The sequence below is a fragment of the Pristiophorus japonicus genome, chromosome 18 (assembly GCF_044704955.1).
Source record: "Pristiophorus japonicus isolate sPriJap1 chromosome 18, sPriJap1.hap1, whole genome shotgun sequence".
Classification (NCBI taxonomy): domain Eukaryota; kingdom Metazoa; phylum Chordata; class Chondrichthyes; family Pristiophoridae; genus Pristiophorus; species Pristiophorus japonicus.
The window spans coordinates 115,421,884-115,447,343 of record NC_091994.1 but is presented as its reverse complement, the minus strand read 5'-3'; the positions used below and the strand labels follow the sequence as shown (position 1 = coordinate 115,447,343).

Genomic DNA, 25,460 nt, shown 5'->3' with positions numbered 1-25,460 from the left:
AAAACTGCATTGAGATGTGGCTGGATAATCTGATAGTTATGGTATAAATGTTGACCAGGACACAAAAACTCGAAAGGTGACGTCACAGCCAAGGGGGTAAGTGATTGGCTTGTGATTGGTAAGTAGTTTTTCTTTTTCTTTTCTATATCAGTAAGTAACCTTTAGCATTGTTGTTGCCAATTTAAGCTTATCTAAGTTTATTAAGCCATGGAAGGTCAGCTCGGACACATGTTATGCTCCTCCTGTACTATGTGGGAAGTCAGGGACGCTTCCAGTGTCCCTGACGACTGCATGTGTGGGAAGTGTATCCGCCTGCAGCTCCTGACGGACCACATTGCGGCACTGGAGCTGCGGGTGGATTCACTCTGGAGCATCCACGATGCTGAGAATGACGTGAATAGCAAGTTTAGCGAGTTGGTCTTACCGCAGGTAAAGGTTACACAGCCAGATAGGGAATGGATGACTAACAGGAAGAGCAGTGCAAGGAAGGTAGTGCAGGGGTTCCCTGCGGTCATCCCCCTGCAAAGCAGATACACCATTTTGGGTACTGTTGAGGGGGATGACTCATCAGGGGAGGGCAGCAGCAGCCAAGTTCATGGCACCGTGGCTGGCTCTGTTGCACAGGAAGGCAGGAAAAAGAGTGGGAGAGCTATAGTGATGGGGGATTCAATTGTAAGGGGAATAGATAGACGTTTCTGCAGGGAGGCAACATACCATACCTCCAGGATGGTATGTTGCCTCCCTGGTGCAAGGGTCAAGGATGTCTCGGAGCGGGTGCAGGACATTCTGAAAAGAGAGGGTGAACAGCCAGTTGTCGAGGTGCATATAGGTATGAACAATATTGGTAAAAAAACAGGATGAGGTCCTTCAAGACAAATTTCGGGAGCTAGGAGCTGAATTAAAAAGTAGGACCTCAAAAGTAGTAGTCTCAGGATTGCTACCAGTGCCACGTGCTAGTCAGAGTAGGAATTGCAGGATAGCTCAGATGAATACGTGGCTTGAGGAGTGGTGCAGAAGGGAGGGATTCAAATTCCTGAAGCATTGGAACCGGTTCTGGGGTAGGTGAGACCAGAATAAACCGGACGGTCTGCACCTGGGCAGGACCGGAACCAATGTCCTCGGGAGAGTGTTTGCTAGTGCTGTTGGGGAGGAGTTAAACTAATATGGCAGTGGGATGGGAACCTATACAGGGAAGCAGAGGGAAAAGATAGAAATGAGAATAGTAAAAGTGGAGGGAAGAGAAACCCAAGGCAAAAAGCAAAAAGGGCCACATTACAGCAAAATTCTAAAGGGGCAAAGTGTGTGAGAAAGATAGGCCTGAAGGCTCTGTGCCTCAATGCGAGGAGTATTCGGAATAAGTTGGACGAATTAACTGCGCAGACAGCAGATAACAGGTGTGATGTAATTACCATCACGGAGACATGGTTCCAGGGTGAACAAGGCTGGGAACTCAACATCCAGGGGTATTCAACATTTAGGAAGGATAGACAGAAAGGAAAAGGAGGTGGGGTGGCATTGCTGGTTAAAGAGGAAATTAATGCAATAGTAAGAAAGGACATTAGCTTGGATGATGTGGAATCTGTATGGGTGGAGCTACGGAATACCAAGGGACAGAAAACGCTAGTGGGAGTTGTGTACAGACCACCAAACAGTAGTCGTAAGTTTGAGGACAGCATCAAACAAGAACTAAGGGATGCATGCAATAAAGGTACAGCAGTTATCATGGGTGACTTTAATCTACATATGTATTGGGCTAACCAAACTGGTAGCAATGCAGTGGAGGAGGATTTCCTGGAGTGTATTAGGGATAGTTTTCTAGACCAATATGTCGAGGAAACAACTAGGGAGCTAGCCATCCTAGACTGGGTGATGTGTAATGAGAAAGGATTAATTAGCAATCTTATTGTGAGAGGCCCCTTGGGGAAGAGTGACCATAACATGGCAGAATTCTTTATTAAGATGGAGAGTGACACAGTTAATTCAGAAACTAGGGTCCTGAACTTAAGGAAAGGTAACTTCGATGGTTTGAGGCATGAATTGGCTAGAATAGACTGGCAAATGATACTTAAAGGGTTGATGGTGGATAGGCAATGGCAAACATTTAAAGATCACATGGATGAACTTCAGCAATTGTACATCCTTGTCTGGAGTAAAAATAAAACGGGGAAGGTGGCTCAACCGTGGCTAACAAGGGAAATTAAGGATAGTGTTAAATCCAAGGAAGAGGCATATTTTCTATGTTTCTATGTTTCTATAAATGGGTCAGAAAAAGCAACAAACCTGAGGACTGGGAGAAATTTAGAATTCAGCAGAGAAGGACAAAGGGTTTAACTAAGAGGGGGAAAATAGTGTACGAGAAGAAGCTTGCAGGGAACATAAAAACTGAATGCAAAAGCTTCTATAAATATGTGAAGAGAAAAAGAAAAATGAAGACAAACGTAGGTCCCTTGCAGTCGGATTCAGGTGAATTTATAATGGGGAACAAAGAAATGGCAGACTAATTGAACAAATACTTTGGTTCTGTGTTCACTAAGAAAGACACAAATAACCTTCCGGAAGTACTAGGAGACCGAGGGTCTAGTGAGAAGGAGGAACTGAAGGATATCCTTATTCGGCGAGAAATTGTGTGAGGGAAATTGATGGGATTGAAGGCCGATAAATCCCCAGAGCCTGATAGTCTGCATCCCAGAGTACTTAAGGAAGTAGTCCTAGAAATAGTGGATGCATTGGTGATCATTTTCCACCAGTCTATCGACTCTGGATCAGTTCCTATGGACTGGAGGGTAGCTAATGTAACACTACTTTTTAAAAAGGGAGGGAGAGAGAAAGCGGGTAATTATAGACCGGTTAGCCTGACATCAGTAGTGAGGAAAATGTTGAAATCAATTATTAAGGATGAAATAGCAGCGCATTTGGAAAGCAGTGACAGGATCGTTCCAAGTCAACATGGATTTATGAAAGGGAAATGATGTTTGACAAATCTTCTGAAATTTTTTGAGGATGTAACTAGTACAGTCGACAAGGGAGAACCAGTGGATGTGGTGTATTTGGACTTTCAAAAGGCTTTTGACAAGGTCCCATACAAGAGATTGGTGTGCAAAATCAAAGCACATGGTATTGGTGTTAATATACTGATGTGGATAGAGAACTGTTTGGCAGACAGGAAGCAGAGAGTCGGGATAAACGGATCCTTTTCAGAACGGCAGGCAGTGACTAGTGGAGTGCCGCAGGGCTCAGTGCTGGGACCCCAGCTCTTCACAATATACATCAATGATTTGGATGAAGGAATTGAGTGTAATATCTCCAAGTTTGCAGATGCCACTAAACTGGGTGGCGGTGTGAGCTGTGAGGGGGACACTAGGAGGCTGCAAGGTGACTTGGACAGGTTAGGTGAGTGGGCAAATGCATGGCAGATGCAGTATAATGTGGATAAATGTGAGGTTATCCAATTTGGGGGCAAAAACGCAAAGGCAGGATATTATCTCAATGGCGGCAGATTAGGAAAAGGGAAGGTGCAACGAGACCTGGGTGTCATGGTTCATCAGTCATTGAAAGTTAGCATACAGGTACAGCAGGTGGTGAAGAAGGCAAATGGTATGTTGGCCTTCATAGCTAGGGGATTTGAGCATAGGAGCAGTGAGGTCTTACTGCAGTTGTACAGGGCCTTGGTGAGGCCTCACCTGGAATATTGTGTTCAGTTTTGGTCTCCTAATCTGAGGAAGGATGGTCTTGCTATTGAGGGAGCGCAGCAAAGGTTCACCAGACTGATTCCCGGGATGGCAGGGCTGACATATGAGGAGAGACTGGATCAACTGGGCCTTTATATATTGGAGTTTAGAAGGGAGAGAGGGGATCTCATAGAAACGTGTAAGATTCTGACGGGGCTGGACAAGTTAGATGCGGGAAGAATGTTCCCGATGTTGGGGAAGTCCAGAACCAGGGGACACAGTCTTAGGATAAGGGGTAGGCCATTTAGGACTGAGATGAGGAGAAACTTCTTCACTCAGAGAGTTGTTAACTTGTGGAATTCCCTGCCACAGAGAGTTGTTGATGCCAGTTCATTGGATATATTCAAGAGGGAGTTAGATATGGCCCTTACGGCTAAAGGGATCAAGGGGTATGGAGAGAAAGCAGGAAAGGGGTACTGAGGGAATGATCAGCCATGATCTTATTGAATGGTGGTGCAGGCTCGAAGGGCTGAATGGCCTACTCCTGCACCTATTTTCTATGTTTCTATGTTTCTACTTTTCTTAGAATAATGCCATGGAATCTTTTACATCCATCTGACAGGGCAGACCGGGCCTTGGTTATAGATTTCATCCAAACGGTGGCACCTCGGTAATATTCCCTCAGCCAAGTCTCGGGAGTGGGGCTTCAGCATCCACCATTTCAAAGTCCTTGGAAAGAATGAATTAGAGTTGGAGATGGTGTGAAGATAGTGTCCACACTGTGAGGATGAAGAGCTGACCTGTGACCCCCGCTACAAACCGTGTGTATAGTCATTGCGCGAGGAAAGGATTGGCTGAGACTGCACTGCACTATACATGCTGTCAATGTTCACTATCTGTGCACACAGGATGGATGCCATCTGACTGAAGTCCAGAAGGGCTGTCAGTGTGGCTGGAACAGCAACATGAGGCTGTGTCTCCAGGAAAGATGGTGGAAATTAGAAAACAAATAAATGAACACCAACAGAACCCAGAATATTTACCCGGCGTATATTAATTCATTCCTCATTTTATGTGTGGGCTTATGTCAACAGGTTAGTTTGTAGACAGAATATTTGATTTATGTAGACCTGGATTTAATGTGTGTACTGTAACAAATATATAAATCTGAATGATCTAAAGTGCAGTAAAATTTAACAAAGGTTTCTTCAAAACTATAAAATATACTTACAAGTAACAGGGATGAGTTCACAGGTGTTTCAATGAGTGACCTGACATTCTAGGTCCCGAACTACGATTGAAGGGTGGAAGATGCCTGTGCATGGATTCTTTTAACGTGTGATAGCCGTTGCAGCAGGTAATCAGGAAGGCGAATGGAACGTTGGCCTTCATTGCGAGAGGGATAGAGTACAAAAGCAGGGAGGTCCTGCTGCAACTGTACAGGGTATTGGTGAGGCTGCACCTGGAGTATTGCGTGCAGTTTTGGTCACCTTACTTAAGGAAGGATATACTAGCTTTGGAGGGGGTACAGAGACGATTCACTAGGCTGATTCCGGAGATGAGGGGGTTACCTTTTGATGATAGATTGAGTAGACTGGGTCTTTACTCCTTGGAGTTCAGAAGGATGAGGGGTGATCTTATAGAAACATTTAAAATAATGAAAGGGATAGACAAGATAGAGGCAAAGAAGTTGTTTCCACTGGTCGGGGAGACTAGAACTAGGGGGCACAGCCTCAAAATACGGGGGAGCCAATTTAAAACCGTGTTGAGAAGGAATTTCTTCTTCCAGAGGGTTGTGAATCTGTGGAATTCTCTGCCCAAGGAAGCAGTTGAGGCTAGCTCATTGAATGTATTCAAGTCACAGATAGATAGATTTTTAACCAATAAGGGAATTAAGGGTTATGGGGAGCGGGCGGGTAAGTGGAGCTGAGTCCACGGCCAGATCAGCCATGATCTTGTTGAATGGCGGAGCAGGCACAAGGGGCTAGATGGCCTACTCCTGTTCCTAATTCTTATGTTCTTATGTTCTTATGTTGCACACAAGCCACCACACAGGCTTGACAGAGCTAGGTCTTGGTCCAGTGGCAAGGGTTAACCAAGACTCTGCTCACGGACCTAGTGCGCACGCATACTCCTACTATCCATAGATCGCAGTGTGGGCTGGCCCGGGCTGCCCCTGGGCCCTTGCCTCTTTTGGGCTTCGAACCCTCACCTCTCCCGGGCCCCAATCATGATGCTCCTGGGCCCCAATCTCTCACTGCTCCTCCACCCCCATCAAAAATGGAGCAGTCAGAAACAGGACATCAATTAGTCTCCTCTTATCTTGGAGACATCAAATATCAACACTGTTATTTGAAATATCAAAATATTAAACTCCAGCCTAGTTGAAGGGTTAGTAACATCAGCAGAAACAAAAGCCAATGAACAGAATGAACACGATTCAGTAGAATGTGAAAAACAGCAGCAACAACAACAGAATCCAAACCCTGCAGTCACTTGTGAACTCACTGGTGTGTCAGCGGGCTGGGTGACTGAGTGAATCCCTTCTCACACACTGAGCAGGGGAACGGTCTCTCCCCAGTGTGAACTCGCTGGTGTGTTAGCGGGCTGGATGACTGAGTGAATCCCTTCCCACACACTGAGCCACTTTATTGCTAGCAACATTAGAATCAATTTAGTACATTGGGGTTAATCATAAGTTAAAGCAGCATTGACATCATTTTATAAGGAAATCTCTCTAAAAATTATACAAGTTTCTCATGTCAAATGCAGAACTGCCTTTCAGTTTTAGTTCTGAGTCATTGCAATTCAAAATCTTTACATGCTGATGCAAATTTTCAGAATTATAATATTTTAATTGGGACTGCCGTACATGATTTGAAAACAACTTTGAAATTATCAAAGCAATTTCAACCCCACCGAGGAGTGAGACAAATCGGATAGCAAAGAGCGAATACAGGCAGGACTGCCGAATGGTCTCCTGCGCTGTAATATACTATTATACTTGATGCTATGATTTCAACGCAACTGATTTTCTTACTCTCCTTTTTTTAAAGCTGGCTAGTCATTCCGTGCATTTTAACACCGGCTAAAACTGATAGAATTTAACAGAATAATGATCAGAGCGACATGCGAAGGTTAAACGAGCTGCTTTATGAGCGTTTGACGGTGCTGATAATCCAGTTCCGAAACTTGGCCACAGCTGTGTATACCCCGGGAAACCTCTCATCTCCACACAGCTTGCCCCAGGACACGATGCCGTATATCCTGCCTTTACAAATCAGCGGGCCGCCAGAATCTCCCTGTGAAAGACAAACAGAATACTGCCTGTCAGCTAATTAGACACCATGAAGTAGAGTCCAAATAAACCCTGCTACACATTCGTATAATAACAGAAATTATTTCCATTTCATGCACATCTTAATCAATGCCAAATATAATGAATACATATTTGTTGGACTAAGTAACATTCGCAATGTGTTGATTCTTTGCTCATTCACACGCCGGCAGATTTTGATGTTTACATCTGATAAAAGAAAAGATGGAAATGGATTATAATCTTAAAGGTTAAACTCCACCCAACCCAACAAAACAGATCTTCACAGAACATCGCATCACACATATCACTTTTCCGTAAGAGAAATCTTAAAGAGTTTTGTTTGAAGAATGAATTGTCCAAGGTTGTAAAAGAGAAGCATTTCACACAAATTGAGTCTTTGCATCACAGTGCAGACTTAATAAGGTCAGGTACAGATCAAAAGTACCTTTCATCGAGAAATGTCAATGTTGAGTTTAACATTTAAAGAGCGGTGGATTCCGTTAGGGGCGGGGTGGGTTAGGGTAAGTGGTGAGGGACAATGAATTCCTGTTTCTACAGCTCTTTTGGGGGGAACAAAATAAACATTAGATCAAGTGCTCCCCCCCCCCCCCCGCCATCTGGGGGACACTCCAGACACTTTTAACTGCCCTCTTTTTTTAAATATTTTTTGTTTTTTGTGTTTTTTGATTTTTTTTGCGGGGGGGGGGGGCATTAAAATTATATATTTTACAAGTGCCCCCTATAAAAGGGGAGGGGGACACTAAAAACCCGGCAATCCAACAGCTCTACAACTCTTTTTGGGGAGAAAAAGTAAACATTAAATCAAGTGCCCCCCGATCTGGGGGACACGCCAAACATTTTTCAAGGCCCTTTTTTGTGTTTTTTTTGGTTTTTTGTATTTTTTTTGTTTTTTTGTTTTTTTGTTTTTTTGTTTTTTTGTTTTTTTTCGCACTAAAATCATATTTTTTCAAGTGTCCCCTATAAAAGGGGAGGGGAAACGAAAACCGGCATTTAAAATAAATGAGACTTTAAAACATATAAAATCAAATTAAAATTTGGTTGCTGGGGTAACGATGCACTCCAGTCCCTCCGGCGCCCATCTCTCGCGGAAGGCCGCGAGCGTACCGGTGGACACCGCGTGCTCCATCTCCAGGGACACCCTGGCGCGGATGTAAGCACGGAAGAGAGACAGGCAGTCGGGCTGAACGACCCCCTCGACCGCCCGCTGCCTGGACCGGCTGATGGCACCCTTGGCCAGGCCCAGGAGCAGTCCTATGAGGAGGCCCTCGGAAGTACTCGCTCCCCTCCGCACAGGGTGCCCAAAGATCAGGAGTGTGGGACTGAAGTGCAGCCAGAAATTGAGGAGCATCCCCTTTAAATGATGAAACAGGGGCTGCAATCTCGCACATTCAATAAAAACATGGAACACGGACTCTTCCAGACCGCAGAAATTGCAGGCGGCCTGGGAGCCCGTGAACCGGCTTAGAAATTTGTTGCACGAGACTGCTCCGTGCACCACCCTCCAGGCCAAGTCCCCGATAAATAGTGGGAGGACTCCCGCGTAGAGTGCATTCCATCGGGGACCCACGCCTCCTCCGGACGGCAAGATGGTATGCCATGGCGTGTCCGGACGGCAGGCGAGGATGGCAAAGTTGAGAGTGTGCAGGAGCAGCCCGTACAGGAAACCCCTCCGCGCGGAACTGAAAGGCACGGAGGGGATTTCCCCGAGGCGGCTCAAGTTGTGATGCGCCGGCTCCCGAGGGAGGTTCCGGGGTTTGGCACCGATGAGGAATTCCGTCCGGACGGGGGTCAGTTCGGACGGGATCTCCCCATGTGCTTGAGCCTCCTCGACACACCTAACGGAGTCAGGGCCCAGAGCTGTTTTTAGCGACTCGATGGCATCGGCCGCGCGACAGACGTTGCTGAATTTAGGCGCCGTGACAGCATGTCTGGCGCCATCCAGCCCGCTCCTCCGCCATCGAGCAGGTCCCTGACCCTGGTCACCTCACCAGCCACAGCCCTCTCGTCCGACTGCCACCTAAAACCTCGGTCGTGGAGGTACGGATTCCTGCAGGACAGCCGCCACTCCAGCCGGTGGAGAGCTGCACTTTAGGATACTTTGTTCCAGACCCTGGTGAGTTCCTTGTAAAAGACAGGCAGCCCCTGGACGGCGGTCCTGACGCCCCCCATGCTCACAAACAGGAGCTGCGTGTCGTAGTTGAGGCCGTGCTGCTGGCGGAAGAAATACCTCGCCAGAGCACGCCACCTAGGAGGGGGCTCGACGTAAAGGTATCTCTGCAGGGTCTGAAGACAGAAAGTTGCTAGCTGGGTGCTGACGCACACCAACGACTGACCGCCCTCCCTAAGCGGGAGACTCAAGACCGCGGCAGAGACCCAGTGCTTCATGTTGTTCCAGAAGAAGTCCACCAGCTTCTTCTGTATCTTGGCGACAAACGCATGGGGAGGGGTCAAAGTGACCAGCCGATACCACAGCATGGCGGCCACCAGCTGGTTTATGACTAGCGCTCGACCCCTGTAGGACAGCACTCGGAGCAGTCCTGTCCAGCGACCTTGGCCTCCAGCTCTTGCCAGTTCGCCGGCCAGGCTTCCTCGTCAGGGCTAAGGTAGATTCCCAGAGAGAGGAGATGGGTCGTGCTCCAGGCAAAAGGCTTGAGCTCCTCCAGCAGGGAGTCCACCCGCCACTGACCCACCAGGATTCTGGAACATTTCTCCCAGTTGATCCTGGCAGAGGATGCGGCCGAGTAAATCTCCTGGCACTCACGCATCCTCCGCAGGTCAGCGGGATCCTCTATCGCGAGGAGCACGTCATCGGCGTAAGCCGAGAGGACAACCTCCACGCCCGGCCCTTGCAGAGCCAGTCCCGTCAACCTCGTCCGCAGGAGGCGCAGGAAAGGCTCCACGCAGATGGCATATAACTGGCCGGACATGGGGCATCCCTGGTGCACCCCTCTCCTAAAGCGAAGGGGCGCCGTCAAGGACCCGTTAACCTTAATCAGACACTCCGCGGCAGCGTCCAAAAGTCGGATCTGGGCGACGAACTGCGTCCCGAACCCGAATGCGTGCAGAGTTCCGAACAGATAGTCGTGATCCACCCTGTCGAACGCCTTCTCTTGGTCGAGGGATAGGAAGGTGACCGACAGACCAGCCTCCTGGGAATGATGGATGAGGTCCCGGACCAGATGGATGTAATCGTGGATTGTCCGGCCCGGGACCGTGTAGGACTGGCCGGGGTGGATCATGTGGTCCAGCACGGCGCCAAGGCGAGCAGACATCACCCTGATGAAGATTTTGTAGTCCGTGCTGAGGAGGGAGACCGGGCGCCAGTTCTTAAGTAGGCGGAGATCGCCCTTCTTAGGCAGCAGGACGATGACTGCCCTGTGCCAAGAGAGGGGCATCTCCCCAGTCGCCAGACTTTCCCCCAGGACCCGCGAGTAGTCGCCCCCCCCCAGGACGTCCCAGAACGCCCTGTGATCAACAATTGTACATCCCTGTCTGGCGTAAAAAATAAAATGGGGAAGGTGGCTCAACCGTGGCTAACAAGGGAAATTAGGGATAGTGTTAAATCCAAGTAAGAGGCATATAAATTGGCCAGAAAATGCAGCAAACCTGAGGACTGGGAGAAATTTATAATTCAGCAGAGGAGGACAAACGGTTTAATTAGGAGGGGGAAATAGAGTATGCGAGTAAGCTTGCAGGGAATATAAAAACTGACTGCAAAAGCTTCTATAGATATGTGAAGAGAAATAGATTGGTGAAGACAAACGTAGGTCCCTTGCAGTCAGAATCAAGTGAATTTATAATGGGGAACAAAGAAATGGCTGACCAATTGAACAATTACTTTGGTTCTGTCACGAAGGAAGACACAAATAATTTTCCGGAAATACTAGGGGGCCGAGGGTCGAGCGAGAAGGAGGAACTGAAGGAAATCCTTATTAGTCAGGAAATTATTTAGGGAAATTGATGGGATTGAAGGCCAATAAATCCCCAGGGCCTGATAGTCTGCATCCCAGAGTACTTAAGGAAGTGGCCCTAGAAATAGTGGATGCATTGGTGGTCATTTTTCAACATTCTATAGACTCTGGATCAATTCCTATGGATTGGTGGGCAGCTAATGTAACCCCACTTTTTAAAAAAGAAGGGAGAGAGAAAACAGGAAATTATAGACCGGTTAGCCTGACATCGGTAGTGGGGAAAATGTTGGAATCAATAATTAAAGATGAAAGAGCATCGCATTTGGAAAGCAGTGACAGGATCAGTCCAAGTCAGCATGGATTTATGAAAGGGAAGTCATGTTTGACAAACCTTCTGGAATTTTTTGTGGATGTAACGAGTAGAGTGGACAAGGGAGAACCAGTGGATGTGGTGTATTTCGACTTTCAAATGGCTTTTGACAAGGTCCCACACAAGAGATTAGTGTGCAAAATTAAAGCACATGGTATTGGGGATAATGTATTGACGTGGATAGAGAACTGATTGGCAGACAGGAAGCAAAGAATAGGAATAAACGGGTCCTTTTCAGAATGGCAGGCAGTGACTAGTGGGGTACCGCAAGGTTCAGTGCTGGGACCCCAGCTATTTACAATATACATTAATGATTTAGATGAAGGAATTGAATGTAATATCTCCAAGTTTGCAGGTGACACTAAGTTGGTGGCAGTGTGAGCTGTGAGGAGGATTCTGAGTGGCTACAGGGTGACATGGAGGGTTAGGTGAGTGGGCAAATGCATGGCAGATGCAGTATAATGCAGATAAATGTGAGGTTATCCACTTTGGTGGCAAAAACAGCAAGGTAGAATATTATCTGAATGGTGACAGATTAGGAAAAGGGGAGGTGCAGTGAGACCTGGATGTCATGGTACATCAGTCATTGAAAGTTGGCATTCAGGAACAGTAGGCATTGAAGGCGGCAAATGGCATGTTGCCCTTCATAGTGAGAGGAATTGTGTATAGGAGCAAGGAGGTCTTATTGCAGTTGTACAGGGCCTTGGTGAGGCCACACCTTGAATATTGTGTACAGTTTTGGTCTCCTAATCTGAGGAAGGACATTCTTGCTATTGAGGGAGTGCAGTGAAGGTTCACCAGACTGATTCCCAGAATGGCGGGACTGACATATGAAGAAAGACTGGATCGACCAAGCTGGAGTAGATCTAAACTACAGAACCAGTGGGAACCTGTTCAACCTGCGCCATCTCCAGGCCAGGTCCAAGACCACCCCAACCTCTGTCATCGAGCTACATTACGCGGACGACGCCTGCATCTGCGCACATACAAAGGCTGCACTCCAGGACATAGTCGACGTATTTACTGAGGCATAAGAAAGCATGGGCCTTACGCTAAACATCCATAAGACAAAGGTCCTCCACCAGCCTGTCCTCACCGCACAGCACTGCCCCCCAGTCATCAAGATCCATGGTGGGGCCCTGGACACCGTGGACCACTTCCCATATCTCGGGAGCCTCCTATCAACAAGAGCAGGCATCAATGATGAGATCCAACACCGCCTCCAGTGCACCAGTGCACCCTTTGGCCGCCTGAGGAAAAGAGTGTTTGAAGACCAGGCTCTCAAAACTGCCACCAAGCTCATGGTCTACAGGGCTGTAGTAATACCTGCCCTTCTGTATGGCTCAGAGACATGGACCATATACAGTAGACACCTCAAGTTGCTGGAGAAATATCACCAACAATGTCGCCGCAAGATCCTACAAATCCCCTGGGAGGACAGAAGCACCAACATCAGCATCCTCATTCAGGCTAACATCCCCAGCATTGAAGCACTGACCACAATTGATCAGCTCCGCTGGGCAGGCCACATAGTCCGCATGCCAGTCACGAGACTCCCAAAGCAAGTGCTCTACTCGGAGCTCCTTCACGGAAAACTAGCCAAAGGTGGTCAGTGGAAACATTACAAGGACACCCTCAAAGCCTCCTTGATAAAATGCAATATCCCCATCGACACCTGGGAGTCCCTAGCCCAAGACCGCCCTAAGTGGAGGAAGTGCATCCGAGAGGGCACTGAGCACCTCGAGTTCCAACGCCGAGAGCATGCAGAAACCAAGCGCAGGCAGCGGAAGGAGCGTGCGGCAAACCAGTCCCACCCACCCCTTCCCTCAACCACTGTCTGTCCCACCTGTGACAGGGACTGTGGCTCTTGTATTGGACTGTTCAGCTACCAAAAAAATCACTTCATGAGTGGAAGCAAGTCTTCCTCGATCCCGAGAGACTGCCTATGATGATGATTCACTGGAATTTAGAAGGATGAGAGGGGATCTCATAGAAACATATAAAATTCTGATGGGTTTAGACAGGTTAGATGCAGGAAAGATGTTCCCAATGTTGGAGAAGTCCAGAACCAGGGGTCACAGTCTAAGGATAAGGGGAAAGCCGAGATGAGGATAAACTTCTTCAAGTAGAGAATTTGGACCTGTGGAATTCTCTACCACAGAAAGTTGTTGAGGCCAGTTCATTAGATATATTCAAAGGTGAGTTAGATGTTGCCCCTACGGCTAAAGGGATTAAGGGTACGGAGAGAAAGCAGGAGTGGGATACTGAAGTTGCATGATCAGCCATGATCTTATTGAATGGTGGTGTAGGCTCAAAGGGCCGAATGGCCTACTCCTGCACCTATTTCCTATGTTTCTATATTTCTATATTTCAATGATGCTCCTTTGGTTATACTTTGATTCTGTATCTTGCACAGAGAGCCCAGGAAAGTAAACTCATCTACAGCATGTGCACAGTTAAAATCCCTGAACAGATATCAAAATATCAAAGGGGATTTTGTTCCATTAGGATACTTTATTGCTTCATCAATGAATTCAGCCATCTGAAGTGCCAAGTCACCACAAATCATCAGCATCTTCACCAGTACTACTAACAAAAGGATCGTCACAATGACTATAGAATATGTTCCAACACAATCCAATACATCACACCACCACGGGCACTTATCTGGCCTGTGAAATGCGGTGGATTGTTTGAGCTCATTTCAGATCATAGATCTCAGGCATATAAAGAGGAGCAATTGTGTGCGCAACATAGAAACATAGAAATTTACAGCGCAGAAGGAGGCCATTTCGGCCCATCGTGTCCGCGCCGGCCGACAAAGAGCCACACGGCCCTCGGTCAGCAGCCCTGAAGGTTACATATAAACCTATGAACAGTGAACAATGGTGGACAGGTAACTAGCATCCGGCCCAACCAGTCCACCCCACACAACTGCAATACTCCATGTATCGCAACATTTTACACTCCACCCCACCCAGAGCCAAGCGATCTCCTGGGAGAGGCAAATAAAACCATTAAAAACCCAGCCCAATTGGGGGAAAAAAATCTGAGAAAATTCCTCTCCAACCCATCCAGGCGATCAAAACTAGTCCAGGAGATCACTCTGGCCGTATTAGATTCCCTGCAGTACTTATCTGTGCCAGCCAACAAGAGGTTATCCAGTCTAATCCCAATTTCCAGCGCTAGGTCTGTAACCCTGCAGGTTACGGCTCTTTAAGTGCCCATTCAAGCAATTTTTAAATGTGGTGAGGCTTTCTGCCTCCACCACTCTTCCAGGCAGCGAGTTCCTGATCATCCCCACCACCCTCTGGGTGAAGAAGCTCCCCCTCAAATCCCCTCTAAACCTTCCACCAACCACCTTAAACCTATGCCCCCTCGTAATAGACCCCAACACCAAGGGAAATAGGCCCTTGCTATCCATTATATCCAGGCCCCTCAAATGTTATACATCTCAATGAGATCTCCTCTCAGCCTCCTCTGTTCCAATGAGAAGAAACCCAGTCTATCCAATCTGTCCTCATAGCTAAGATCCTCCATTCCAGGCAACATACTCGTAAATCTCCTCTGCCCCCTCTCCAGTGCAATTACGTCCTTCCTATAATATGGCGACCAGAACTGCACGCAGTACTCCAACTGTGGCCTAACCTAAATTATACAATTTAAGCATAACCTCCCAGCTCTTGTATTCTATGCCTCAGCCAATAAAGGCAAGCATTCTGTTTGCCTTCTTAACCACCTTATCCTTCTGGTCTGCTACTTTCAGGGATCTGTGGACAAGCTCTCCAAGGTCCCTTTGTTCATCTGCACTTCTAAGTGGCCTACCGTTTAATGTGTATACCCTTTCCTTATTAGGCCTCCCTAAGTGCATTACCTCACACTTCTCCGGATTAAATTCCATTTGCCACTGCTCTGCCCACCCGACCAGTAGATTGCTTCCTGCCCCTAAGCCAATTTTGGATCCAACTTGCCACTTTGCCCTGGATCCCATGGGCTTTTACTTTCGTGACCAATCTGCCATGTGGGACCTCATCTAAAGCTTTGCTAAAATCCATATACAGAGCATTGTACCTACTACCCTCATCGACCCTCTTGGTTACCACCTCGAAAAATAAAATTAGTTATTATAACACGATCTTTGCTTAACAAATCCGTGCTGACTGTCCCTAATTAATCCTTGCCTTTCTAAATGTAGATTTATCCTGTCCTTCAGGACTTTTTCCAATAATTTTCCCACCACTGAGGTTAGGCTGACAGACCTGTAATTACTCAGCCTATCCCTTTCTCCCTTCTTAAACAAGGGTACTACATTAGCAGTCCTCCAATCCTCCGGCACCATGCCCAGATCCAAAGAGGACTGGAAAATGATGGTCAAGGCCTCTGCTATTTCCTCTTTTGCTTCGCTCAACAGCCTGGAATGCATTTCATTCGGGCCTGGGGACTTAGCTACTTTCAAAGCTGCTAAACCCCTTAATACCTCTTCTCTCACTATGTTTATTTCATCCAGAATCTCTCACTCATCCTCAATAGCAGTGAAAACAGATGCAAAGTATTCATTAAGAACCATCTTCCACCTCCACACACAGATTACCCTCATGGTCTCGAATAGGCACTACCCTTTCTTTAGTTATCCTCTTGCTCTTAATATATTTATAGAATATTTCACTTGTCAAGAATTTTTCATGTTCTCTCTTAGCATTCCTAATATCCTTTTTCATTTTACCTCTGAACTTTCTATATTCCTCCAGAGATTCTACAGTATTTAGCCATTGGTATATGACATCAGCTTCCCTTTTTTTCTTTATCCTTCCCTGTAAGTCCCTAAACATCCAGGGGGCTCTAGAATTGGTATTCCCACCCTTTTTCTTTAAGGGCACATGTTTGGCCTGAGCCCTCTGGATCTCCTCCTTGAATGCCTCCCACTGTTCCAACACTGATTTACCCACAAGTAGCTGTTTCCAGCCCACTGTGGCCAAATCACTTCTCAACTTAGCAAAGTTAGCTTTCCCACAATTTGGGACTTTTATTCCTGGTCTATCCAAGTGCAACAGCACTGGGATAGGTAAACTTCCATTGGGCTAGAAACATAGAGGTAAGGATTATGGGATGGTGGAAACCAAACTCAACAGCATCTTGTATTTATATAGCACCTTTAACGTAGTGAAAGAACCCTAGACGCTTCACAGGAATATTATGGGACAAAAACATTGACACCAAGCAATATAAGGAGAAATTAGGGCAGGTGACCAAAAGCTGGGTCTGGACTCACTGCATTGGCGCAGCTGTCAACCAATGCTATGGCTAGAAGTCCGCCCTTTATAGTGGGACTGTATAGCAGCAAGTAACTGAACACATCCTCTATAATGCGTGGACCCAGCAACATATGTCAACTGTTCCGACAAAGGTTGTATCCGACTAGGAATGAACACTCCAAATATCTCTGCGAGCAAGGCTGGGAGGTCTTGTCGAGTGATTCCAGTGATGAGGGAAGGTTTGTTTGTTGTTCAGATGATGCTGTGCCCCAGGTACTTGGCCACCTTCACTATCTGCAAATCTCAATTTGGGCAAAGTTTGGGATATTGAAGCAGGTTTGTCTGACATGCCGGGACCTGTGTCCCTCATCCTCTAACTGGTACCATAGTGAAGTAGCAAGAGTCACAATCAGAAACAACTGCACACAGAGTGAGAAGTATCAGATCTCAGGGGAAGATACAAAAATAAGGCAAATCACAATTAATTTCAGAAAAACAGAAAATGCTGGAAACACTCGGCAGGTCAGACAGCATCTGTGGAGAGAGAAACAGTTAACGTTTCAGGTCGATGACCCTTCGTCAGAACTGATTTCAGATTTCCAGCGTCTGCAGTATTTTGCTTTTGTTTCACATTTAGTGTCATATTTGTCAAAGTATTTTTAATTTAATTTTCATTTGGTCCCTGTCCCTTTTACTTGCCCTTTTATTCACCATCTCCTTTATTCTCCGATTCTCTTTCATTCATTGTCTCTCTCAATGCTTTCTACTAACAAGGTCTGTTGGTTCTCATTCTCGCTCTATCTCTCTCAGACACCGTGGCTATGGGAGAAAATATGACTGCATCAGGTTGTTGGGCCTTGCTGACCACCTTAGACATGCCTGACACAAGACTCCCAAAGCAAGCGCTCTACTCGGAACTCCTACGCGGCAAGCGAGCCCCAGGTGGGCAGAGGGAACATTACAAGGACACCCTGAAAGCCTCCCTGATAAAATGCAACATCCCCACTGACGCCTGGGAGTCCCTGGCCAAAGACCGCCCTAAGTGGAGGAAGAGCATCCGGGAGGGCGCTGAGCACCTTGAGTCTCGTCGCCGAGAGCATGCAGAAACCAAACACAGACAGCGGAAGGAGCGTGCGGCAAACCAGTCCCACCCACCCTTTCCCTCAACGACTGTCTGTCCCACCTGTGACAGAGACTGTAATTCCTGTATTGGACTGTTCAGCCACCTAAGAACTCACTTTTAGAGTGGAAGCAAGTCTTCCTCAATTTCAAGGGACGGCCTTTGATGATCATAGCATGTGAAATGTCAATGGTCATCTTTGATAAATGAACTTAAAGTGAAAAAGCAAATAAATGTTTTGCTCCCTGTTCAAATTGTAATTCCAAAGTGGATTCTCTATTTAGAGAACGATGCCCATGTGATGGACAACCTCTGTAGATGCAAAGCAAAACTCCTTCTCTGCCCCAACAATGTGCTAAGCCCAAACTCAAGATACCAGTTGGCCCATTTTCCAACCAGTTATCCTTGTGATTTCCTTGGATGAGATTGCCGTAGTGAGCTAAGTTTTCCAAGTCCATATAAGCATGCGGTGAGTTACTTTGCTGTCAGTGCAGATCCAGCATAGAAAGGCTTTGATGTCAATTGCTAGATTCTGCCATTCTGTATTTTTGTACCCAAAGCCAGTTCTCGCAACCAGCAGGGAGTAGAGACTTTCATCACTTTACTTTCGGCTGGATTCAAATCCGTGTGCCAGAACTGGAAGGGTATTGTACTGACTCACTGCATCATCCAGTTCACTCAGGTCGGTCTATCGATCGTAGTTTATAAAATATGCTAAGCGATTGCAAGCTTAAAAGTCTGTGCATTTACTAATTTAGTGTGATAGAATGTTGTGGGACTCTACATTTTAATCTTTACTAATGCCTTAATGTTGAAGTAAAGGTATCAATACCTGGCACGAATCCTTCCCTCCAGTAGTGAATCCAGCACAGATCATGTTGGCGGTAATGTTTCCACTATACGAATCTGTGTGGTTACACCGTGAATTGGACACAATGGGTACTTTAACTGCTCTCAACATTCTTGGCATGTGCCTTCCATTTGCACTGCTGAAACCCCACCCAGACACTCGGCATAATGTGTCTGCTTCTAACGATGTCCTTTGGCGAGGCAGAGCTACAATCCCAACGAAATAGTTCAGCCTGGCAGGTCGGGAAAGCTGTTTGAGATACATAAGGCAGCCTTGGTCAGAAAGACGCATTATGCCCAGTACGTGTTAGTTACAAACAATTTTAATATATTCTAATCTATCTACTTAAAGGAGGGGGCACTCCCAAAATGTTATACTAGGAAAGAGATTTGTACCAGGGTGAAATAGGAGAACTAGGCCAAAAACTAACAGCAATATAAGAGCCCTATGATATGGCAAGTATTTCAGTATGGGGTAAAATCACTCACGTAACCCATAGCTTGAATGGTGGGTCAGTGGATCCCAAGTGTCAGCCTCACACTGAATGGGCTCTGAACTTCCCACTTGTGTACAAATGTTTTTTTCTAGTTTTCTTTCCCTCTCCTCCAGAGGGCGCAAGGGTGCAGATCCATAGGGACTAGCTGCCCTTCAGGACCCCACCCAAGGGGCCATCTGCATCTCTGACCCTAGACAGCATGTGATAGTGAGCCATTGGCTCATGAGGATAGCATCAGTGCCCAGCCCAATACTGGCTCCACCCAACCTCCAATCTACACATTTTCCATCGCTGAAATCTTCAGCACAAAAGGGGAGCTCAGAAAATAAAAGTAATAAATATATTAAATAACCTAAATCAGCCTTAAACATTCTCTGATGACTGATGGCTGCATTAATAAGCATAAAGGGTCAGACTGTAATGAAAACAATATTTCCAGATCCTCTCTCAATGGATTACAAGTTTACGAGGCCAAATTAAATCAACCAAACTGTTATTAGTTCACTTGCACATGACACCATCCATTCAGAAATGCCTCCCGGCTCCTTTGGCGCATCTCCTTCCCCAAACAATGACAAACCCTTGTTCATGGGAAAAGAGCGCAGTGCCTTCGTGTGTCCCACATTATTAGGATGTTTCACTTTTAGTGTGGGGAAATTGCCTCCCTCCTCTAACTAGGCATGTTGTGAAGTGACACAAATATCAGATGTAGTGGCCCTCCAAGCAGCCTGCCTTCAGTCAGCAGGAATGCATATTTTATTAAAAAGCATTGTCATTCTTTTGTCTGATTGCCTGGACCACCAAGCAACAAGTTATTATATTCAAATTAATCAAAGGGCGTCCTTCGTTTTGGCTGCATTAAGGCAAATAGCCAGCATCCTCCCGAGACAGTGGCATCTACAGAGTAGCTTACAGCGGTTCTGGGAGCACCTCCACAAGGAGCAATAGCTGGTAAGTGAGCAATACTTTGTGGGATGTTTTAACCTTTTAGTTGCAAAAGCAGCTATTGAACTCTTTCTGTGCTGTTATTTATCTTGTATATTCTTCAGGGGAGGTATTTTAGATCCAGATTAATAATTTTTTTTTTTAAATAAATAACTAAACACACCATTGTTGGATTGTAAGAATGCTTTGATTCCCATTGAGTGGTGTACAAATGACATTATTCATTTTTAATGATAACTAAGATTGAAGAGACATTTGGCCCACATTATTAGTCAGATAAGATAATAAGCACAGAAAAAAGAGGTGTTCCTGGCTTTGGCCATTTGTCCCTGGCTTTGTGGGCTGTGTCTCTGACTGCTTGCATCTGAGATCTGGAAATATGGTAACACTTCTTTAACTTTAAACACTGAAATCAAGGTTGTACAGAAGCTTAGTAGAAAAGCTTTCTGAAAAGACGGTTTCATTGAAGAAAACATTTCTGTGGCTTTGAGGATTGATTACAGTCTAAGTAGGTCAACAGAATCCGATACCCATTCCTTCAGTTTGGATGGCTATGGTGGGGGTTTTGCAAACTGTTCTACTCAAAAGCCCTGCTCAGATATAAATTAAATGCTTGTTTAGGTATGTGTTCAAACCCATTTATCCAATTGTATATGGAATTTGAGGAGTCCCTCAATGGAACGCTATGTTTGAAGATGGGTGAACAATATACACCATTAAAGGAAAACTAATTCGTTTTGATAGTACTGCGTCGGCATTTATTGTTCTAGCAGATACATTACATATTTACAAATAAAAATTTCTATCTTTGAAAGGCTTGTTCTATTGCAGGAGAAAAGTGAGGGTAATTTACAGAGTTTAACACTTGCTAAGGTTCAATACTGATCGTGTCTATGACTACACATTTACCTTAATCAACATGATGTCAAAGTCTTTTTTCTTTGTGTCATATTGAGGATGGGTTATGATCTTAGATGGGCGAAACAGTTGCTCAGTCCCTTCATACCTGGATAATGAATGTTCCCCGGCTACTATTTGTATAGTCTCAGCACCACTGGAATGAAGCAGGAATAGGTGTTTCATTGTGCATTAATTCATTACTAGAAATATAATATGTTTAATACAGAATGCCACAAACCCATAGTTGCAGTGAGCAGCTGTCAGAACCCATCTCCGGTGGATCAGAGACCCTCCACAGTAATGAGATCCTCCTGGTCTCTTCAGAGAAACCTGGTATTTGATGGAATGAGGCAGCACTGAATAGCCACCGACAATCCGGGACCAGCCTTAGGAAGAGGTAAAAGAAAGCTTCCAAGTTATATCATTTGATCGCGTTCCTACAAGGCTCAAGCAGATATATTTAAGCTGCCTGATTACAATGCAATCATATATTAACAACTCTAAGATGAGCAGCAGAATGCTATCTTGTTATATAGATTATTATTCTCAGCCAGTATCGTAACTTTTGATAGTTTGCTGTATTTGGCTGGGCATTCTTGCTCGAAGGAGAGTAAGTAGCAACTTCAGGTGTAGATGGCAACCTTCTCAAATGTCTTTAGTTGACATTACACATCTTAAATTTCAGTAGACAAAGTAACACAACAATGTTAAAGAAGTTAATGTACTTCTGCTTTCAAAATATTCTCAACAGAAGGCAGAATGTAAAACAGCTATCAAGATTCATACAAGTCATGAAAGTTCAAAGTTAATGTGCAATCACTTACCATATGTTGATGGTAATTTTAAGAAGAGCAGAAACAGTATGTAAATGTTGGAGACATTCATTTTGTGTTTATGGAGATAGAAAGATCCAACTAGCACCTAGCTGAGTAATACTAAGCTCACCGACTGGGAACCGCAAAGAAATTTCAGCATGTCAAGTGTTCTTTTATCCAGTTACTGAGTTTCCTCCGGCAGGTTGCCTTGTAACATTATATATTGTAATTGGGTTTAAATGGGAATCAGTAAAACTGCAATCAAGCATTAACAACATGTATCAGATTTAGCTGTAATTCTCTGCTTGAGGTGAAAGTGGTAAGGTTAAGACCACTTCAACATATTCACAGCCCATTCTCTTCAGTGTGTCAAATGTTTAAAATAATGTGTTAAACTTTTAAACTTTGCAAAATAAAGGGGTCTACTGTCAAAAGGGTGGATTCAGCTTCAGGCAAATTGCTTTCATACTTAATGGTAGTTTCCAAATGACTCAATAGATGTATCTATTGATGGTTAAGAAGTGCTTTGCTTTTGAACTACACCCATCTAATATTACAGAATAAATCCGTGTTTTTAAGAACTTTCCTGGGATGCTCGGAAATGCAGGTTTTAAAAATAAGCCCAACATAAAACCACAATGGCGGTTTAAACAAAATCTGTTCTTTCACAGACTGCTGGGCTTCCTCCTGTTCACATCCAATGGTCAATCTCACCGAAGTGGATGAGCCTCCTTCACTTTCCAACCAATGGAGGTCAAAGTGCAACAGAAAATAGTGCAACCCATTGGTCATTTGCTTCCTTATCTGAACTGCAGGCATAAATCAAGCTGCCCTGTTATCACTAAACTCGATAAACTACCACAAAAAAGGTCTTATCTCAAAAACTGCATCTCTTTTGACGTGCCACAACCCTCATTCTGTGCTGTAAGATTCTATACGTGACTAAACAGACGTTTAAACAGTCAAATAACAGTGAAGAATGTGGGAAACTGCAAGAAATTGAACAGAGCAAACCATTTGTACAGGCAGGTCTATCCCGGATTTTGAAAGACTATAGTATTTGCTTTTCCATATCTCTTGAAATCAGAAACAGATTATACACCAATTCAAGTTTTAAGAAATATCTCACAATTGTATAGCCCCTTATCACATTTTGAGGATCTTCCAAGGTGTTTTAAAACCAATAAGTTAATTTTGAAGTGCAATCACTCTGCCAAACATTGCAGCCAATTTGCAGCAAAGTCCCATGACCAATAAATGAATGAATGAGCCGACCATCTGTTTCTGGTGGTGTTGGTTGAGGGATGAATATGCACGGCGCCTATCCTGGGCCGATGTCCGGTGCACGGCCAATGCCATCAAGTTGCTAAATACAGCACTGAGTCCTGACTCCATTAGGTGCGTCGAAGAGACTCAAGCACATGGGCCGATCCCATCTGAACTGACCCCTGTCTGGATGGAATTCCTCATCGCCGCCAAGCCCCAAAACCTCCCTCAGGATCCGGTGCCTCACAACTTGAGCCTCCTCCAGCAAATCCCCTCTGTGCCTTTCAGTTCTGCACGGAGGGGATTCCTGTACGGGCTGCTCTTGCATACTTTGCCTTACTCGTCTGTCATCTGGATACAGCATGGCGCATTATCTTGCCATCCGCAGGAGGCGGGGGTCTATTATGGAGTGCTATCTAAGCGGGAGTCCTCCCTTTATTTATTGGGGACTTGGCCTAGAGGGTGTTGCATGGGACAGTCCCGTACCAATCGGTTTTTAGATCGGTTCATGGACTCCCAGGCCGCTTGTAATTTCTGCGGTCTGGAAGAGTCCGTGTTCCATGTTTATGTGGCCTGTGTCAGGTTGCAGCTCCTGGTCCAATATTTGAATGGGCTGCTCCTCAAATTCTGGCTGCAATTCAGTCCCACACTCCTGATCTTTGGGCGTCCTGTGCGGAGGGGAGCGGGCAGGTCGGAAGGCTTCCTCGTAGGACTGCTCCTGGGCATGGCCAAGGTGCCCATTGATTGGTCCAGGCAGCGGGCGGCTGAGGGGGTTGTTCAGCCTGACTGCCTGCCTCTCTTCCACAGTTACATTTGAGTCAGGGTGGCCCCGGAGATGGAGCACGCGGTGTCCACCGGTACGCTCGCGGACTTCCGCGAGAGGTGGGCGCTGGAGGGACTGGAGTGCATCATCACCCCCGGCAACCAAATTTTAATTTGATTTGTTTAATGTCCAAAGTTTAATATGTTTATTTGTCAGTTTTAGTACCTCCTTTTAAAGGGGCACTTGATTTATAGTTTTACTAAAAATAGTTGAGGGATGAATGTATGCCAGATGATACGGAAAACCTCCTTCTCTTCTTCAAACAGTGCCATGGGACCTTCAACATCTACCTGAAGAGGCAGACGGGGCTTCAACTTAACATCACAGCACCCTCTACAATGCAGCATTCTCTCAGTACTGCGCCAAAATGCCAACCTCGAGTCTGTGCGCAAAGCTACAGTGGGGCTTGTACCTACAACCCAACTGGAGGGGAGAGTGCTCTGGAAAGGCTAAGCTAACAGATAAGAATTGTATCAAAATAATGCCTGCTTGTCTAATCTGCATTGCCAATGCTATTTAATTACTTGAGTAGTTTTGTCCTACTTTTGTACAAATGTATGTTGACTTAAGGGAAATAAAGTATACCAGTCAGCTGTGCATTGCAGCATTTCACCCTGAGTCAAATACTGCTCAGCTGTTCCAAGCGCCAGTGAGCACAGCACTGTGAAATGTTTCATCCCCAGCGGAGCCCGAACTCTGCGTCTACTCCCTCACCAATGGCAGCACGACGAACATACAAATAATGACGGACAGGTAAAGAATCTCAGGTCAGCCCACCTGTATCACACAATTGCAATACCTTGTGTATCACAGTACACACTCTCCATCCCACCTGAAACCATGTGATCTCCTGGGAGAGGCGGAAAAACAGAGGCAGGGATCTCGGCAATTCCTCTCCGAGCCATCTAGGCAATAGAAACTAGTCCAGGAGATCATTCTGGCTCTACCTTTTGTAACAGGTGATTTCCTCCCAGACAGAAATAGTTCCAGCTCTCGCTTGAAGGAACTCAGTACTTTTCAAGTGTAACTATGGATGAAAATATTTGAATATTTTATTACTCACTTTCTTCCTGTAAGAAAGCGATATCCCCAAGTAGCCCGTGAACAGCTTCGACATTCTGCTACAGATTGATGCGGAATAACTCAGCAAATCATTGATTCACTTGTCTATATCTCTCCATGTACAGAGTACAAGTGCACATCTGGAGTGATCACATCTACCAATAAAAAGATCAGAATTAAAGTCTGATAAATATATTACTTAAGACTGTCTGTCTTTTGTACAACGCAGATGCAAAGAGTGTACATGACAATATAATATTTCAAAGAGCTTTCGGCTGGTTCCCAGCTTAATCTCTCCTGTGACAGAGTATAGCATCAGTTTCAGAGAATGTGTCACAAAGAATTATGATGAACTTTGACACCTATTCTAATTCATCTTTGCCTGTTTATTTTCTGTCCCTCCAATCTTCCTTTCCTGAGTTCACTGACTCGTGCCGGGCTGCATTTCCACGGGCAGTAAGTGTCTGCCACATCGACTACTGTAACATTTTTCATGCCGGAAGCTGGTCACTGAGTATTGGCAGGATGTACAATCATGGAGAGCTTTGCGGAGGCTCATTTAGGAACGGACTTACCGGAGAGCAATCATTAGCACAACCCCTGGCTGACTTTAAGCCCCTCCCAAGCCCTGAGGTCCAATGT

General features: G+C 45.6%; 1 protein-coding gene across 1 annotated transcript; it reads right to left on the bottom strand.

Annotated features, from left to right (window-relative positions):
- Positions 1-6,820: 6,820 nt before the first annotated feature.
- Positions 6,821-24,873, bottom strand: LOC139229088 (trypsin). The gene is made up of 6 exons (XM_070860745.1): positions 24,820-24,873; positions 23,995-24,046; positions 21,091-21,238; positions 20,862-21,006; positions 18,494-18,760; positions 6,821-6,970 (listed from the first exon to the last, which is right to left on the bottom strand). The coding sequence occupies exons 1-6, from the start codon at positions 24,871-24,873 to the stop codon at positions 6,821-6,823; spliced, it is 816 nt and encodes a 271-aa protein (XP_070716846.1).
- Positions 24,874-25,460: the final 587 nt, after the last annotated feature.